General features: G+C 43.9%; 3 protein-coding genes across 6 annotated transcripts in view; all 3 read right to left on the reverse strand.

The window, feature by feature from the left end:
- Positions 1–9: 9 nt before the first annotated feature.
- LOC144702314 (Ribosomal protein L2 family) lies at positions 10–1,893 on the reverse strand. Of its 4 annotated transcripts, none has more exons than XM_078574321.1 (4): positions 1,736–1,893; positions 838–899; positions 711–772; positions 10–625 (listed from the first exon to the last, which is right to left on the reverse strand). In XM_078574321.1, exons 2-4 carry the CDS (start codon positions 858–860, stop codon positions 75–77), a joined length of 636 nt encoding a protein of 211 aa, XP_078430447.1. In that variant the 5' UTR covers positions 861–899; positions 1,736–1,893; the 3' UTR covers positions 10–74. The 4 variants fall into 4 exon arrangements, with proteins under 4 accessions (XP_078430447.1, XP_078430445.1, XP_078430448.1 ...); XM_078574319.1 differs by having other exon boundaries at positions 10–629; XM_078574322.1 differs by having other exon boundaries at positions 1,732–1,887.
- Positions 1,894–5,824: 3,931 nt separating this feature from the next.
- On the reverse strand, positions 5,825–8,965 carry EMB2219 (Mitochondrial transcription termination factor family protein). Its single transcript, XM_078574325.1, has 6 exons — positions 7,887–8,965; positions 7,411–7,816; positions 7,120–7,335; positions 6,661–6,768; positions 6,293–6,567; positions 5,825–6,197 (listed from the first exon to the last, which is right to left on the reverse strand). The coding sequence occupies exons 1-6, from the start codon at positions 8,570–8,572 to the stop codon at positions 5,978–5,980; spliced, it is 1,911 nt and encodes a 636-aa protein (XP_078430451.1). The 5' UTR covers positions 8,573–8,965; the 3' UTR covers positions 5,825–5,977.
- A 2,048-nt stretch (positions 8,966–11,013) lies between these two features.
- The window catches only part of LOC144702316 (AP-1 complex subunit gamma-2-like), a 32,810-nt gene continuing 26,220 nt past the window's right edge, over positions 11,014–17,603 (reverse strand). Inside the window, exons 13-18 of the mRNA XM_078574324.1 lie at positions 12,624–12,728; positions 12,252–12,529; positions 11,887–12,147; positions 11,613–11,788; positions 11,434–11,538; positions 11,014–11,331 (exon numbers count right to left, since the gene is read on the reverse strand). Of these exons, the coding sequence (XP_078430450.1) occupies positions 11,236–11,331; positions 11,434–11,538; positions 11,613–11,788; positions 11,887–12,147; positions 12,252–12,529; positions 12,624–12,728 (1,021 nt within the window). The 3' untranslated portion in view covers positions 11,014–11,235. The remainder of the gene's footprint in view (positions 11,332–11,433; positions 11,539–11,612; positions 11,789–11,886; positions 12,148–12,251; positions 12,530–12,623; positions 12,729–17,603) is intronic.

Genomic DNA, 17,603 nt, shown 5'->3' on the forward strand with positions numbered 1-17,603 from the left:
TCTCGGGGAAATATATAAAGGTAGGAGAAATAAAAAGGTTTTTAAAGTAATGGGCTTGGGCTTGGGCTTTATTGTTAATGGGCTTTTTTACGGATGACGGTACGGTAGCCGGACTTGGTGGGCTTGCCCCAGGGGGTGACGGAGGGGCGGCCGCCTTTGGTGCGGCCCTCACCGCCGCCGTGGGGGTGGTCCACGGGGTTCATGGCCACCCCGCGGACCACGGGCCGGCGGCCGAGCCAGCGGCTGTTGCCGGCCTTGGCCAGCTTCCGCCGGGCGTGGCCCGGGTTCGAGCCCACGCCGACCGTGGCTCGGCACCGCGAGTCCACCTCCTTCTCCTCCCCGGACGGCAGCCGCAGCCGGCACGTGTCCCCCGGCTCCTTCACCACCTTCGCGAAGGTCCCCGCCGCACGTGCCAGCTTCGCGCCCTGCCCCGGCCGGCACTCCACGTCGTGCACCCACGTGCCCATCCGCATGCTCCGCAGCGGCAGGCAGTTCCCCACGTGCGAGTTCGGGTCCAGGATCCCGTGCCGCTGCGCCGCCCCCGGCGTGACCTCGGCTCGGTCGCAGTTCATCACCACCGCGCCCACCTCCACACCGTCGCTCGCCAGTATGTACGAGTACAAATCTTTCTGGCACCCAAATTAATTAAAATCAAAATACCCAAATTAATAAAAAACAGTGAAGTAGTGAACGAGGGAAGAAATCTTCACCTCGAGTTTGGCCTCCGGAGTTGACTCGGTCAACCATCGGCGCGCCAGAGCGCCAGAAGGATCTGAAATCGCCAGGCAGGAGATGAGAAAGGGATTTATTTGATGCGATGCGGGTGAAATTACTCGCCTTTTGTGATCAACCGTCTGCATATCGACTTTGATAGGTTGAACATGGTGATTGCCTTCGGGCTGTTTGGGAAATCAGACGATACGGATTAAGCATGACAAAATGAATAATGGGTTTGTAGTTTTGCCCTTTTGATTCGATGACTATCTATGGCACATCTATCTAGTGGAGGGTAATATACAATGCGAATAAGTCGAGGATGGGAGCACAGCGCAGCCCAATCGAGATTGATCTAAGAAATGAAAAACTAGAAAGAAGGAGAAAAAAAAAGTCATGGATTTTGCGGTCTAGATGACACAGGATGTACTGTCCCACAACATTATCAGAATGCAGAGAAATTTTTGATGACGAATCGAGATTAAAGTAAGAAACTGAGTATTCGTTGTCCCTTTAAATTGATAAATTTCCCTTCTTCAAGAATGAATTGACAAGATTGTTGAACAACATGCGATATAGAATCTAAATCAAGAATCAACACAAGATGACTTAGCAGAAAATGAGTTCCAACACCTGACAAGAATAACCCAAATTAACAGTGCAAACGGAGACTCCCTCCACAAATAACTAAGTTCCCGAAACCATGAGGTAATGCATTGTTTTGAAATAAATGGGATAAAACAATAGGAGATTGATAGGGCTTCCACGGATTGAAAAGACATTATTGAATAAATCAGGCTCCGATGACGAAAGAGGGCTCTAGACTTCAGGATTCTGATGAGAGTCACAAAGAAAATGGTAGAAACAGAGAGGAATGAAAGAAAAAAGCCGACAGGGCAATAGAGAGAAACCCTCGAATCAAACACACACAAGCCGCGGAAGACGAATACAGGCCTCAACCGGAAAATGCTAAGAACAAGAAAGAAAGAGGATCTTCGAAGTCCACGAGAGATTTACCCACCACTGTCGAGTGAAGATCAAAAGATAGTTGAGACCGCTGGAAGACGGGGCAGGCAGTAGTGAAATCGAAAATCGACAATTTCCAGTACCCCGACGGGAAACCTGCAGAGAGCCAGAGAGCTACGAACTTCGACGGACGAAATCCAGTCCAGAAATCGACGATTTGAGAAGCCCCATCGCGAGCCTATTAAGCCCATTAATTAACGGCCCAGTCACAAGGATGTAGCGCTAACGAAGTTAGTCATAAATATCATTATTCTTCGTGAAAGGGATGATGATAATAATAATAACAGTATATTAATGTGTAATCTCTCAAACGAATAAATCCTATCTTACCACTTATATTTTTTCCTTGGAGCAAGTGGGTGGGGTACATTGCATTGCTCTGGAGTGAGTAGATCCAGTTTTCTGACACAAATGTTTCTAAAAATGTTCCAAGTGACATTGGCAGTGAAGCTTCGCTGGGAAAATTTTTGGTTGTAGTTTATCTATCAATCTGTCTATTGTTATAAATATTCCTTTAAGCATGTGTTCTAAATATTCCTATTAGAAGGATACTTGAGAAGGTCATCAAAGTTTCCGGTTAGGATATGACTATGTAGCCTCACTCATAAGATGAGTATGGCTGGTCCCAGAGGCATTAGTGTGGAGAAACAAAGGATAGATAGTGGGTGTGCTTCAGTGGAAGAGTTCACTTATAAATCCCTAAATGGTTATAAATTAAACTATAAATCAGGTTGGTTCACTTCATGGTCATGGAAGTGGTCCTTATACCTGAGACACCAAAGATGTCTTATGGATGGACTGTTGTACTTTGACTGTCTAGTTCAAAATCTTATAATTCAAAGTAGTATTTATTGGGGAGCAACAATAATTTCAGGAAGATGATTGATAAGTCAACATGGTATCCCACTCCCTTAGTATAAGAGGAGACAGCTCAACCAAGATGATGTAATGAAGTCCTTGACATGTATCACTCAAGGTGCCAAGAAATCACAGATGCAATCTCTGCCCATGCAAGTTAAATCATGGTTTCATTGATGTCCTTTTGATTCCATTTCAAGTCTTTCATGGCAAGAATTACATTTATTTCATCCATATCAAGGACCTATAACCCATAGTCTCCTCTTTTGGAAACTTTTCATAGAAGCCTTGTAATTTGACTCAGTACACCAATGTTAATAAATTTTATGTGCGCGGCCATCTTGCTCCATTGGTCAGTCTACTTAATAAATTTAATGGATCAATAATATTATTTGGTTTGATTAATTAACTTTACCAATATATGGATTAAATAAGGAAGGATTTATTTACCCTACTTGATAGGTTCAATCAGTAACCCTTGGTACCAAGCTGCACTTCATGCTCTAGAAGTTATTGAGTATCATATAATATCTTTTATGGACCATTTACCATGATAATTTATTGTGTTCATATAATCCTTCATCCACCCTAGACTACCTAATGGCATAGGGTATGGTTTGCCATCAAACCCTAACCCATCATTCTAGTTAGTACTCACGCATATTGGAAACCAATTTAGGACCCTTCCTCCAATATTTTACACTACCATAATGAGGGAATTAAATGCATTTTCTTCCTTGAGTCAATCTCCTCTTCTACCGAGGGCAGATAATCCCATCTTGACCATCCAACCACCTTTGTTGACTACTTTTGATATCTGAGCTAAGACAGATTTAAATCTCATGATTTGGGATTTACAAGTCATAATGAAAAACAATTATCTATCCCCACAATGTCGTTGGCCTCTCATGTCATAGGGCCACTTACACGACTATGACATTATTCAACCTGGTTACTACTTAGATATATATAATGAGTGTCTCTATAATACTGAATTCTTTCCCTAAGTGAACTCTTTCCTTAAAAATATTTTCTCATCCATCATTAGTGTCTCTATAATAATGGACACATGATTTACCATGCTTATTTTAAAAGTATTTGATTGTTGTTATTTCAATTTCCATCTCAAATATCCTCTGAATAGAAATATTTAAGCATAGTTTTAAAAACTCAGGCCAATGCATTATCATATCATCGTAATTCACTTTTTCATAGAATATATTCAAGGACTTCATTATACGCATCACATGAGAATAATAATAAATAAAGATTAAGTTTAATGACCTTAAATGGTACAGAAAAGTGTGATTTTCTTGAGCTGCACATAATATCCATCAATATGTACGGATAAACTAAAAACAATTTAGTTTTGCCTATACCTTCGGGACATGTGATGGAGATTGGTATATCATTTCCTATTGACATCTTCTATTGGTTGGTTTAAATATATTAAATATTAATTTATCTAGGTATTTGAATTGGATATTTAAAAAGTTAGTTAGTAAATACTATAAAGATTACAGAGTCCTAAACTAGACTGGTACATGGGCTCAAAGGGTCACACACACAAGGTTCGATAGACAATGAATGGTATACTTAAAAGTATGAAGGTTTTGTGAAAAAACTTCATTAAACATATGTTTACGTGCATTCATAATACTCATTTAGATTTAATTTTTAATCATTACACGCATCGAATATTTTTTGAAAATTCATCATTTAGTTTATTCATGATCAATCTTTTTTTTAATTTTTATAATTAAATATCAAATAATACACATGAAAATAAATATGAAATTATTGAAGAACTTTCCTTGAGTCTTATAATTTTTTGGAATTTATTTTTTTTGCATTTTCAAATACCTGCTTGTCAATAAATGTATGTAAGGCTTTGATTTGTTGACTTATTTTGAATCTTATCATCGGGTTGTCAAGCAGACTTAGAGGACATAAAGTGCCAGTGGAAGCAGGCTTATGAGTTGCTTAGCGAGTCAACAGAGCAGGAAAATTGCTGGATCATTGGTTGGATCAACTCAACCTGGACTCAATCAATGTGAATTTAAGTTTGTGAGTGATATGGCTGATAGTTATGGGTCACATCTCCATGGAAGTTCAAGGATACAGAAAATCCCTATTGAACAATTTGGATCAGGTTCCCAGATTAATTTCAATGTAAAAGACTTTATCAACCCTATTTCTTCTTCTCACTGTGGTTTATCTAAATAGATCGAACCTATGAGATGAAAGATCAATATATTTTGTTTTGTGGAAAACTGACAATTAGATGAATACAAAGTGTAACATTTTGTAAATTGGTGCTTTGAGGAGGGATAAAAGTGAACTTCAATCAATAGCTCTACAAGTTGAGGTGGAAAAAGCGAGAAGTCGAGATCTGACAACGATACATATGTTTTTCAGTGTCTTCCACATTTTTTATTTATTTCTAAGTAGCTTGCCATATATCTTGAGCCTTAATTTCAATTATATGCATATTAGATTGGTACACAAATCCCCATATTTTCTGCACTTTCCTTATTTTGTACTTGTAGACTTGGGGGACTTAAGTACCTTTAGTATTCAACCATATGTTATAAAATGTTTTTAGTTAAATAAGCTCTATTTTTTAATTAATTAATGTAATTACAAGCTCATAGTATTAAAATTATGATTCTAAATAATATAAACATATTTAAAATTATATATATTATTGCTACTGGTGATAAAACTTCAAAATGTTAGCTAACTAGAACATGGACTGACTGTCAGTAAAAGTGATCAGGATTGTTCAGGGCCAGAAAAATTTTAAATATGTAAAAGGTTATCAATTGAAAAAGGGAAATAAATGTATATACATTAAGATAAATTTTACTTGGAAAATTTCCCATAAATTTGCATCGTTAAAGTCATCTTATAGTCATCTATATTGCTTAATTTAGAACATTAAACTCATACGTATAAAACATAAAAACGTAACCCTTAACTTCAGTATTCTCTTACCCCAGTTAAGATTTTCTTTTTTCATAAGTTTGTTTATTTACACATGTCTTACAGTTCTCAATGATCAAGTAAAAAGATTCAACTGACAGCACTTTAGAATAAATTCAAACTATTCAAGGTATATCTTATAATGAACAAATAACAATCATTTAAGTTCCAAGTGTTTTTAACGTCACATTTTCGTATACGCATTGTATGCGGCGTATAAATTAGATCCTCAAAATTCAACTTACAGCACAATGAACACTACTTTTATTTTTTCAATTTTTGTACCATCAATGTCTATATTATACCAACATAAACACAATCAATTACAGTGGCCAACTGCTCACTTATCAAGAAGGCTCTTTCCCGGGAAAATTTCTGGAAAGTATACTGAGGATCAATCAGCTGTCGTTGACTTCTGGGTCAACATTGGGCAGGAGACTTCCCCTGCGCCGAGTGATTCGAATCTCTTGCGCTTCTCAATCGCCTCCCTCACTCTCTGCTCAAACACCTCGTCAGAGCCCGGCAGCATATACCGCAGCTTAAAGTTAATCTGATTTGCCACCAGACTCTTGTGCCGTGGTATAATTCTTCCTTCCAGAGAGTAGCTGAAGAACCTGTCCAGAGAAGAGAAATAAGAAAAGATCCAGAAAAAAATGACAAGAAAATAAATGGGTAATACAAGGCTGAATAAGATATGAAGAACACTAGCCTGGGGAACTCAATGAGATCCTGCAGGGGCCGGACCATGACCCGTCTCAGGTACCGGTACTTCGGACGAAGAACATCGAGATTATATTTCAGCAACATTGGGAAATCGGCGATCATCTCCCCCAAACTTTGGGGGGGAATTCCCAAAGATAAGAAGTATTTCACGTTGACGTCAAGCTTCTCTGTAATGCTGCACCCAATCAGCTCCGGCTCCAAAGCCAACACCTTTCCAATATTCTCTCTGCTGACCCCGGCTCTCGTCATCAAGAACACAACCTGCGGTATAGAGAAATTGACGGTCGAGATCATCTTAAAGAAAGGAATTTGTGATGGGGATGAATAAATCCACGTCGTAGAGAAATGACAGACCACTGGCTGTATTTTCCTGTGGAGATTGTATGTAAGTATTGGTGGAAACTTGACGATTACCCCGCCGAGAGCTTCTGACCGGACGCCCATGTCCTGAAGAAATCTTACCTAGAAACAAAACAGGACAAAGAAAGTCAACTAGGTTGATTTCTAAGTGGGGGATCGTTGACCCATTAACACAGACGCGCAGTAACAATTAATGGGTCAATTATGTGGAGTGGGCAGATGGGGAGGGAGAGAGAACCATTTTTTGTTCACGGTTTTTCTTCAATACACATAATAGTTCTAACGATAAGTCCATAGCTATTTGATTGAGAAACCGATCTATCAAACTTATAAGTTTTTTTTCAACCCATCGAAAACTGCTTGATCCATTTAAGATCCTCCCAGTCAAGGAGGATATTAAAAACAAAGATGATCAAGAAATAAGAACCCAGGTCAAAAAAAGTGAGGAATTACCTTGGGCGAAATTGTTGTCTCTAGATCAGCGCAAAAAACCATAGGTTTGATCACGAGTATTCTTCTCATGCCATCTCGTCTGACGCCGAGGTAATACAAATACTTAACCAGTGGTTTCCATTTGTCCTCAATGCTGCAGCCCATCAGCTGAGGCTTATGAGCGAACAACCGACCAAGCTCTTCAGTATTCAATCCGAATTCTCGGAGATAATTCGCCTGCCACAACATTTAAATAGTATATTAATCTATACGGATTAATCAAGTAAAATGGTACGTTTACCTTGATCTTACCTTTTCCTTCATTTCATCAATGGTGAAGAAACCCAGAGCCTTTGGATACTCGTAAACCATGGTGCCAAAGTCGTTCTTGCTCATGCCCATTTTCAAATAAAAATCTACGCGTTGCTCCAAGCAGTCCATGCTCAAAGACAACAGCTGCGGGCATCGGCCGATAACAAAACCCACCCAATCCCTTCTCACTCCGTTTTCCTCAAGATATTCAACGATTTCTTCAAGTTCTTCCACGCTACGATTCATTAAATTCTCCACTCTCGATAAAACAACACCGAGGAAGCTTCCCTTCACATGAATCGACTTGAGCCACCCTGCCATGAACTTCAATCTCTGCAAATCACCTGCGCACGAGCATATAGTCTTTCCAATCTGAGGGTACGACAGAGAATTATGCTTCAGCCACCTGACGAACACCAAAATCAAACATCACGACCAGTTATACCCATTAAAAAATGATAATCAAGAGCTTTTACTTGACCAGAGGGATGACGCCGGAGCTGTCGATGTAGATATTCACGCGAGCATTGAAATTCAAGTGCGAGAATTCGGGGTTTCTCTTCATGCGGGCCGCCTCGATCAGCATCTGATCCACAAATCCTGGCAATCGAGAAACGAGACTGGCGGAGTAGGTCAGGCTTAACCTGGACGAGCGCATAGCCTCCTTCAACAGCTCGGCGGCGACGCCTCGCCTGACCTCGATCGCTCGACGCAGCTCCCTCTCATCGCCAAGAACGAGACTTTCTACATCAATTTTGGGGGGGGCGATGGCGCCAGGGAAGCTAGGGTTTCTCCGGCCCAAAGGGTACACCTCAATCATCTCTTTTTTCGCAGAATCTTCACCATTATCATCATCATCATCAATCACGCGAGATTGAGCTGGGGATTCGAGGTAGCTGAGGACGGCTGCCGACCTGGCGTTGTGCGTTCGGGATTGCTCGTCGTCGTACGCTGATGGGTCCGCCGAGGCTACAGCGGAGGCCGCGAGAGGCTGAAGAACGCTTCTCCGGTGCTCGGAGGAGGTTTGATTTAGAAGGGGGAAGCGGAGGGGGATTGGCTGCAGTCCGGGGAGTGGCGCAGTCTGGGTGGTACGATGGAGGAAGCCATTGCTGAGGAGAGACGAGATGGCGCAAGAGCGGGGGCAGCGCCCGCAGTTCAGCATCCGAATTTCCCCCGAAAGACAGAGATGATGGATCAGTTCAGTTGTTCTCCTCTTAGTCTTCTTTAATCTTTAAAAGCTGGGCTCTGCTCTCTCTCTCTCCCTATCTCTCTCTGCTCCTCTCTCTCTGGTTCTCTCTCTCTTTTCTTCTCTCTGCTCCTCTCTCTCTCTGGTTCTCTCTCTCTTTTCTTCTCTCTGCTCCTCTCTCTCTCTGGTTCTCTCTCTCTTTTCTTCTCTCTGCTCCTCTCTCTCTCTGGTTCTCTCTCGCTTTTCTTCTCTCTGCTCCTCTCTCTCTCTGGTTCTCTCTCTCTTTTCTTCTCTCTGCTCCTCTCTCTCTTTTCTTCTCTCTGCTCCTCTCTCTTTATCTCTCCTCCTCTTTCTAGTTTTATCTCCCTGCTCCTCCCTCTCTTTATCTCTCCTCCTCTTTCTAGTTTTATCTCCCTGCTCCTCCCTCTCTTTATCTCTCCTCCTCTTTCTAGTTTTATCTCTCTGCTCCTCCCCCTCTTTATCTCTCCTCCTCTTTCTAGTTTTATCTCCCTGCTCCTCCCTCTCTTTATCTCTCCTCCTCTTTCTAGTTTTATCTCTCTGCTCCTCTCTCTCTTTATCTCTCCTCTTTCTAGTTTTATCTCTCTGCTCCTCTCTCTCTTTATCTCTCCTCTTTCTAGTTTTATCTCTCTGCTCCTCTCTCTCTCTCTCTCTTTATCTCTCCTCCTCTTTCTAGTTTTATCTCTCTGCTCCTCTCTCTCTCTCTCTCTTTATCTCTCCTCCTCTTTCTAGTTTTATCTCTCTACTCTTCTCTCTCTCTTTATCTCTCCTCCTCTTTCTATTTTTATCTCTCTGCTCTTTCTATTTTTATCTCTCTGCTCCTCTTTCTCTGATCCTCTCTCTCTCTCTCTATCTCTCCTCCTCTCCCTATTTTATCTCTCTCTGCTCTTCTCTCTTTATCTCTCTCTGCTATTTTCTCGCGCTATCTCCATCTGCTCTCCTCTCTTTCTCTCTCTATCTCTCCAGTATTTTCTCTCTCTCTATCTATATCTCTCTGCTCTTTTCTCTCTCTTTTTCTCTCTATCTAGTATCTACTCTTCCCTCTCTTTCTCTCTCTATCTATATCTGTCTGCTCTTTTCTCTCTCTTTTTCTCTCTATCTAGTATCTACTCTTCCCTCCCTTTCTCTCTCTATCTATATCTCTCTGCTGTTTTCTCTCTCTCTCTCTCTATCTCTCTAGCCTTTTTCTCTCTCTATATATCTCTATCTACTCTTCTCTCTCTTTCTCTCTCTATCTATGTCTCTCTGCTCTTTTCTCTCCCTGTCTATATATCTATCTCTCTAGCCTTTTCTCTCTCTCTCTCTCTATCTCTCTGCTCTTCTCTCTCTGCCTATATCTCTATCTCTCTAGCCTTTTTTTTTGTCTCTCTCTCTATATCTTTGTGCTATTTTATCTCTCTCCATATCTCTATGTCTCTCTCTATCCCAATCTCTCTCTCTTGTCTTCTATATCTTTCTCTCTGCTCTTCTATGTCTCTCTCCCAATCTCTCTTCTCTTCTATATCTCCCTGCTGTTCTATCTCTCTCTCTGTGTTCTTCTATCTCACTCTTTCCGCACTTTTATCTCTTTCTCCCTGCTGTTTTATCTCTCTGTTCTTATATCTCACTCTCTCTGCTCTTCGCTCTCTCTCTCTCTGCCCTTCTATCTCACTCTCTGTGATCTTCTATCTCTCTCTCTGCCGTTGTGCCTCTCTCTCTCTCTGCTCTTCTATCTCACTCTCGCTCTCTCACTCTGCTCTTCTCTCTCTCTCTCTCACTCTGCTCTTCTCTCTCACTCTCTCACTCTCACTCCTTTGACTGAGACCCACCTCGCGGATTTGATATTTATTAAGAACATTAACACACTTCTGCATTTCTTGGGTCTGTACTCATATAATAACAAGTTATCTCTGTCTCTGATGAGCTGAAAACCCAGTTCTGGCGCTTCTGATATCTAGAAATCTTACTTTATACATGCCCATCATATTTATGCATTTAGTGGTTTATAACACGTAAAAAATTGCACAACGGATAATGTAGCTTAAAGTCCCTGCTCTTCTCTCTTTCTCGCCCAGACTGAAACCTACTTCTAGCTAGGGTTTGACAGTCCCAGTCTGGGTTTCTAGAGGACCTGAACCTCATCTAAACTTTGGTCTGGTTATGTCCGATCCAATCCCCGGTCCGGAATGTTGAACCCTACTTCTAGCAATATTGATACAAATATATCCTAATTTATATACCATTAACTTCTACATTTCTTGAGTTTAAAATACATATAATAGTAAAGGGATTCGTGAATATGTACTTGTAATAAATCATATACCATAATAATGTATGATAAAACACCCGCTCCACTCTATCTATCTCCGACTGAAACCCTCTTCTACTGCTTTTGATAATCATAAACATTTACTTGAATATAATTCAAATATTTCTGCATTTCTTGGGTTTATACTACATTAACAATAAATTGTGTCACATACTAATGTATACCAAGAAGGGACATTAAAAACAAGTGAAGAAGAGCCCCTCAGCCAATTTCGCATCATTCCAGGAAAAAAGAAAAAGAAGGAAAAAGATATCCTTGGATACCCACGAGTAAAACCAACCACAGAAGATTCATTAGCTCACAAAGGATGTTCTCACAAGCCTGGAGGGAAATTACTGATCTGTCCTTGCTCCATCTTGTCTTGGTTGTTAACTTTGTAGGCGAGGCGTATCCGCATAGCAAGGGCTTTCTGGTAAACAAGGATATATGACTTTCTTCCCATAAGAAAAAAGGATAAACTAGGAATAAGGGGGGGATTAGATAAAACAAACAATCAAGCTGTGGAAGTAACCTGGCCATGAAGGGTATTAGTAAGACTCAGGCTCTGTGTCACTGTCCCCCTCCCGCCCCCAGGAAGAACATTGCTGCTCGCCGGATCCAAATGGAGCTGGATAAACTATTGACCAGGAAAAAAAGAAATCATAAAATTGATTGAAAATGCCATGGCCCAGTCATATCGTGACATGTCACCTTAGGAACAGCTGCTTGGAAGAGGAAGTCCGTGTAGTCATTAGAGGACAAATTGAAGAAATCGGCTTGTATCAGAGTCACTTGTGGCTTTCTGGGCTGCTTCGAGAACTTGAAGGTTATCCTCAGAGAGCTGCTCTGGAACGCAGTGATGGAAGGAAAAGTAGCCGCTTCTTCCCCTGGTAAAAAAAAGAAAGTATTAAGTGTTATTTATAAGAAAATAGGAAAGTCACATGCCAAGGAAAATAATAGATGAAAAAAATAATGAAGGGGTTACTTGGTAATATGTCATTTGAGTTTAAGCCCTCCAAGAGATCGATAACAGGAGATAGCCCAGGAGCACTGGGCGTTGACTTTTGGGTCAAGTTCGTGAAGGGATCCACAGATGAGAGAGATAGGCTCTCAAATGTGATTGGTTGTGCTTTATCTTGTGCATGCGGAACACTTTTAGGGGCCAACAAGTCAGCGGGAACGGACGACGATGATGATGTTCCAACAGATAACAGATCCATAAGCAGATCTGCTCCGGCTGGTTTTCCTGGATACATAGAGACACAATATCAAAATATGTCATATATATGATTGTTTATGTGATATTTAGGCATGTTTTAAGCAATAAAGGTAACTTATTACAAACAATACCAGTTGTGGAGGGTGCCGTCAAATCCATCCCTAGCAAGTCAGTCAAAAACTCGCTAGTTGAAGAACTTGCTTGAGGAACGTCGTCAGATCCTAGGTCAAGCAAGTCAACCAAGGGGGCAGAGGTGTGATTATTGACTCCATTTGGAACCTTGAGAGAAGCTCCTGAAGAAGCAGCCAAGGCTGGCTTTTGGCTTGCCATGCTTGCCGGAGAGGACGCAGCTCTCTTTAAATTGTATGCTGATAAGTCGAGAACTGGCATTCTCTCCACCACAGATGATCTGACGTATCAGGAAAATAGAGCAGCTATATTTGGTTAATGCCTGAGATGGAACTTGAGAGAAAGACAAAGAGGGTAAGAGAAATGTGGATTGCCTGATATTCTGATGCTTCTGGATTATAGAGTTGAATTCAATCGATCTCTGTTGCAACTCTAGTACAAGGCTTCCTTTCTGATGGACGATGATTTCCTGTATCCTCCTGAAATTATATTAGAGATCGGTCATTCTTGTCCAAAAATCATGTGATGAGCTTCCTACGAAGAAGCCAAATGATCATCAATAAATTTGACAACATTTTGTATTTTCTTTATCGCGTCTTCTAAATTATACTATCAAGACGGCATGAGCTATTGCATTCATAAACGAAGGATAAACTGCTTTTTTCACAACCAAGCAACAAATGTTAAAACACTTTCTGTCACTGATGACGAGAGGATGAGGATGAGTCATCAGCATCCGTCATTAGTCCTTGCCCGGATGACAATGACAACAACGGAATTACTGTTGTCTGTCATCCAAAGGTAGGGGGACTAAAGGCGATTATGTCTCATCGCCGCCCCTCCTCTATCTCCCTGGTGTCCTCGGTAAGATGATTTTTTTTTTTTGAACAATAAAGAAGATCACCCAGCTTGGTGATCCTCCGTACAGGTGGACAGGAGGGATCTAGGCCAAAAATAAATGGCCAATCATGCCCCCCATACCCTCCACCTCAGCCAGGACCAAACCAACAAAACACAAGTCTCTCCACTTCATTAATAGCCCTGTCCACTGACATTGCCTTCCCCTTGAATAAGACCTCGTTGCGGTGGGGCCATATCGCCCAAAGCACTGCGAATCTCAGCCCCCGTTCCTTGTCAAACCCATGTTGACGCCGCGGCAGTGTGGCCCATAAGACCGAGCTCGACGTAATCTCTGCTAGCCCCTGGCTAGCCCATATTGCCCGAGCGAGCCGACATTGGAAAAAAAGATGCTCACACTCCTCTTCCTCCTTTGTACACAGAGAGCATAATGATGATTCTGCTGGGAAAAACCTTCAACGTCTCACGCAGGTCATTGTCCGCTTCCTGGCGAGCATCCAGGCAAACACCCTAACCTTTAGAGGTATCTTTTGCCTCCAAATTGAGCGACATGCCCCTAAGATGATTGGGTCCTCATTGTGGTGTGTTCTCAACCTCTGGTGTACTCCTCGGCTGGAGAACGGACCCGACGCCCATACCCACCCATCTGTCATCCCCTCCATTGGCCTCTAGTTGCTAAGTGTTTGCTGAAAGCTTAAGAAATCCTCCACCCACTGATTAGATAAGATGGCCGCAAAAGTTGGACACCGCACACCATCCCAACACTCTTCCACCAAAACTTGCCGATGACGGGCTAGGGCATACAGACGAGGGAACAGGTCTCGAAATCGTCCATCCGACATCCAATTATCTATCCAAAACCTAAAGCCGGCGCCATTACCCAATTGGGCCCGGAAAAACTCCCTGATCAAGGGAAACACCTTCCTCATCCCTCTCCAAAAGGCCGACTACCCCCTCACCTTGTCCATCAAATTCTCCCAACCCAAATTGGAGCCGTATCTGTCCCTCACTACATCCTTAATCAAGTCATCCTCCAGTCCCACGATCCGTCTAACCCATTTCGTCAGTAGAGCCACATTCAGTGTATCTAGATGAGGCACTCCAAGTCCACCCTGTTTAGTTGGCGTGCAAATGTCATTCCATGAAGCCAATGCCATGCCACGCCTCTCCCCTGCATTGGACCCCTTCCAAAAGAATCTCCCCATGAGCCCGCTTATGCGTTTCTAAACACCCACTGGAAGTTTAAACACGGATAAATAAAAGGTTGGTATTGCTGATAGTACTGACCGCAATAGCACTAGTCTTCCTCCTCGCGATAAAACTCTCTGTTTCCGTCCCTCCAAGCGTCTCTCCACCTTCTCCACCACTGGTTGCCAATCTGTTTGTAGGTTACCAGCATATAGGGGTAGCCCCAGGTATCTCATAGGCAGTGATCCCACTGGCATTCCAAGCGCACTAGCACACTGGGTCTCCTCCTCCGGCCATAGACCAAAACCCACAAATTCTGATTTTCCTCTATTGATGAGCAGTCCCGAGCAATCTGCGAACATCCGCAGGAGTGCCGCCAAATTTTTGGCCTCCTCCACCGATCCCTCGATGAAGAACAGTGTATCATCGGCATATTGTAACAGAGGGATGCCCACAGGATGGCTTGGCGTCTGGAACCCTCTAATACTTCCCCTCCCACATACCAAGGATGTACTGATGGCTAATACATCAGCTGCCAGAACAAAAAGCATCTGTGCTAAAGGACACCCTTGTCTGATCCCTCTCTGCGGTCTAATCCACCCCTTAACGGGGCATTCATTTACCAGCACCGCAAAGGACTGATAAGTCACGCATCGCTTCACCCATTTGATCCATTCCTTCAGGAAACCCCTCCTTAAAGATGCCCATAGGAATCGCCAATCCAGAGAGTCATATGCCTTCGCAAAATCTACCTTCCACATGAATCCCTTGGTCCCATTCTCCTTCCAGGAGGCAATAATCTCCCCCGCCAAGACTGCACTATTAACTAGCTGTCTTCCCCGAACAAAGGCAGATTGAAACGGACCAACCAAGTTCCCAAGCACCCCTTGTAGTCGATTGGCCAGTACCTTCGCAACTATAAGATATATGGAGTTGGATAGTGATATGGGCCGGTAGTCGCCTACATTTTCTGCCCCTTGCCGCGTCGGTAATAAAAATAGGAAAGATTTATTAATCTTTTCCATATTTGCTTGAGGGTTTCTCAGCTCCCCCAATGTGGCCATCACGTCCTCTTTGACCTCGTTCCAGAACTCCTTGTAGAAAAATACCGGTATGCCATCCGGTCCCAGGGCGCCTTCGCCATTCAAACCTGCCATAGCTGCCCGAACCTCCGCTATATCAAAAGGCCATACCAGATTATCTCTCTGGTCCTGGGTTAGTTGTGACGCCCCCTGGCCCGTCCACCGCCATCTGTTCGGGGCCCCCTGCCGTGACATCGAATGAAAATGCTCCGCCATTGCTCGACCCACTGCCTGCGTGCCAGTAAACCTCTGTGATCCGACCTTCACTGATAGGATCTGATTCACTCTCTGTCGTCCATTTGCTACAAGGTGGAAAAACCTCGTGTTGGCATCACCCTCCTTTAGCCAGAGCTGCCGGGACCTTTGTCTCCAATCCATTTCCTCCTTCCTATCTTCCTCTGCCACTACATTTCTCCACCTCTTTCGTTCCTTAATCTCCTCCACCATTAATGTCCGATTGTCCTCCACCTCGTCCAGCTCTCTAATCCTTGTTAGGGCCTCGATTCTCACTCTACATCTCGCCTCCCTTATCCTCCTTCTGTAGCTTTTCAAGTGATCTCTCAGCCCATCTATGTTAATTGCCAATCTATTCGCCCCTGGCTCCTGCTCCGAATGTGTCCGCCATATATCCTTTACCTCCTCTCTGAACCCCCCATCTCGTAGCCATGACTTGTCAATTTTAAAATATGTGGTCCACCCATGGCCCTCATGAGACTGCCACATGATCAGTGTATGGTCCGATATAGGTCTGGACAAGGCTCGTACATCTGCCCCCGGGAACCTCTCCATCGACTCCACTGAGCATAGGAACCTATCCAGCCGAGACTTATAAGCCGCTCTCTCCGAACTCTGCCATGTGTAGCAACAATCATTTGGCCCCATCTCCTGCAAACCTGCTGCCAACAATCATTTGGCTCATACATCTCCTGCATCCCTCGAAACTTATCCACAAGTTCCGCCAGCTCCACCCATAGCCCCTCCCTCAGGCTGGCGTTCACTGGTCCATAAACTGAAGCTATGACCACCCCCAGACCATCACTCCTTGTCAACCTTACTGCCACCGTAAATTGACCACGCCATGCCTCCTTTCTAAAGATCGCCTCGTTCCAAGCAATCACCACCCCTCCTGACCGCCCATTTGCATTCACCGCAATGAAACCCTCCAGCAAACTCCCGCCAACCCCATGCCAGTCCCCTACTCCACAATCCTCCAACATCGTCTCCTGCAAACACACCACCGTGGCACCCCACTCCCTTAAGTATTTGCCCACAATCCCTCTCCTCTTGGCATCCCGAAGCCCCCGCACATTCCATGATATGCATCTCATGGAACCTGGCACAAACCCCTCCCGTCCTTTTGAGTCTCCGCGAAGCCTCCGAGCACACCCACAATTGTGTCTCGTGTCGCATCGTCATCCTCATTCGCCACCGCCTCCCTCTCCGGCTCGAGTGTCTCCTCGATCTCAATCTCCTCCATTGCCCTGCTTCTCGATTTGTTTGCTTTCCTCTCCGTCTTGTCGCGCCTTGTCTTTCCCACTCTTACTGCCATCCAGTCCCAGGGGAAATGCATCCTCCCACCTTTCCCAACCTTCAGCCATATCTTCACTCCGTCGACATTCTTGATACAAACTTGCTGCCTCTCATATCCAATGCAACGATCCAATATGTCTCCCTTCAATAATCGCCTCCCTCTTGGCAACCGAAGTGTGCCCTTTCTCCTGGCCCCTTTCTGCTCGATCGCTCCCACGCTTTGTGACTCCATCCTGTCATCACTTGCATTCACATCCTCTGATACCCGCAAGCTCTCCTCTTCATTATTCCCCTTTGCCTCCAACGTCCTGGTTCCTGCCTCCGTCTCTTCCACCGCACCTCCGCCAATCTTCGCATCCAGCGCCATCTCCCCTTCCCTTGCAGGCAACCTCTCTCGCCTCCCGCCTTCGACCACCTCAGTACGGGGCTCATGACCCTCTGCATCAGGTGGGGCTGGTTGTTGGCGCTCCAGTACTCGAACATTATATGTGCCCTTACGACCCTGAAGCAGGACCCGCGACGATGTCACCGCATCTTCCTTCACCTCCACATCCAACACCGCCAGATCTGAGTCACCCGACTCTAGGCCCGACGAAATGGCCCATCGCAGCCTCCCAAAGGATCGGACTAATGCCTCCATGTTCCGGGTGGATCGATATGCAGCTGGTACCCCCCTGACATCAATAATAGCCGGCC

This window comes from Wolffia australiana, chromosome 4 (genome assembly GCF_029677425.1).
Source record: "Wolffia australiana isolate 7733 chromosome 4, ASM2967742v1".
Taxonomy (NCBI): Eukaryota; Viridiplantae; Streptophyta; class Magnoliopsida; order Alismatales; family Araceae; genus Wolffia; species Wolffia australiana.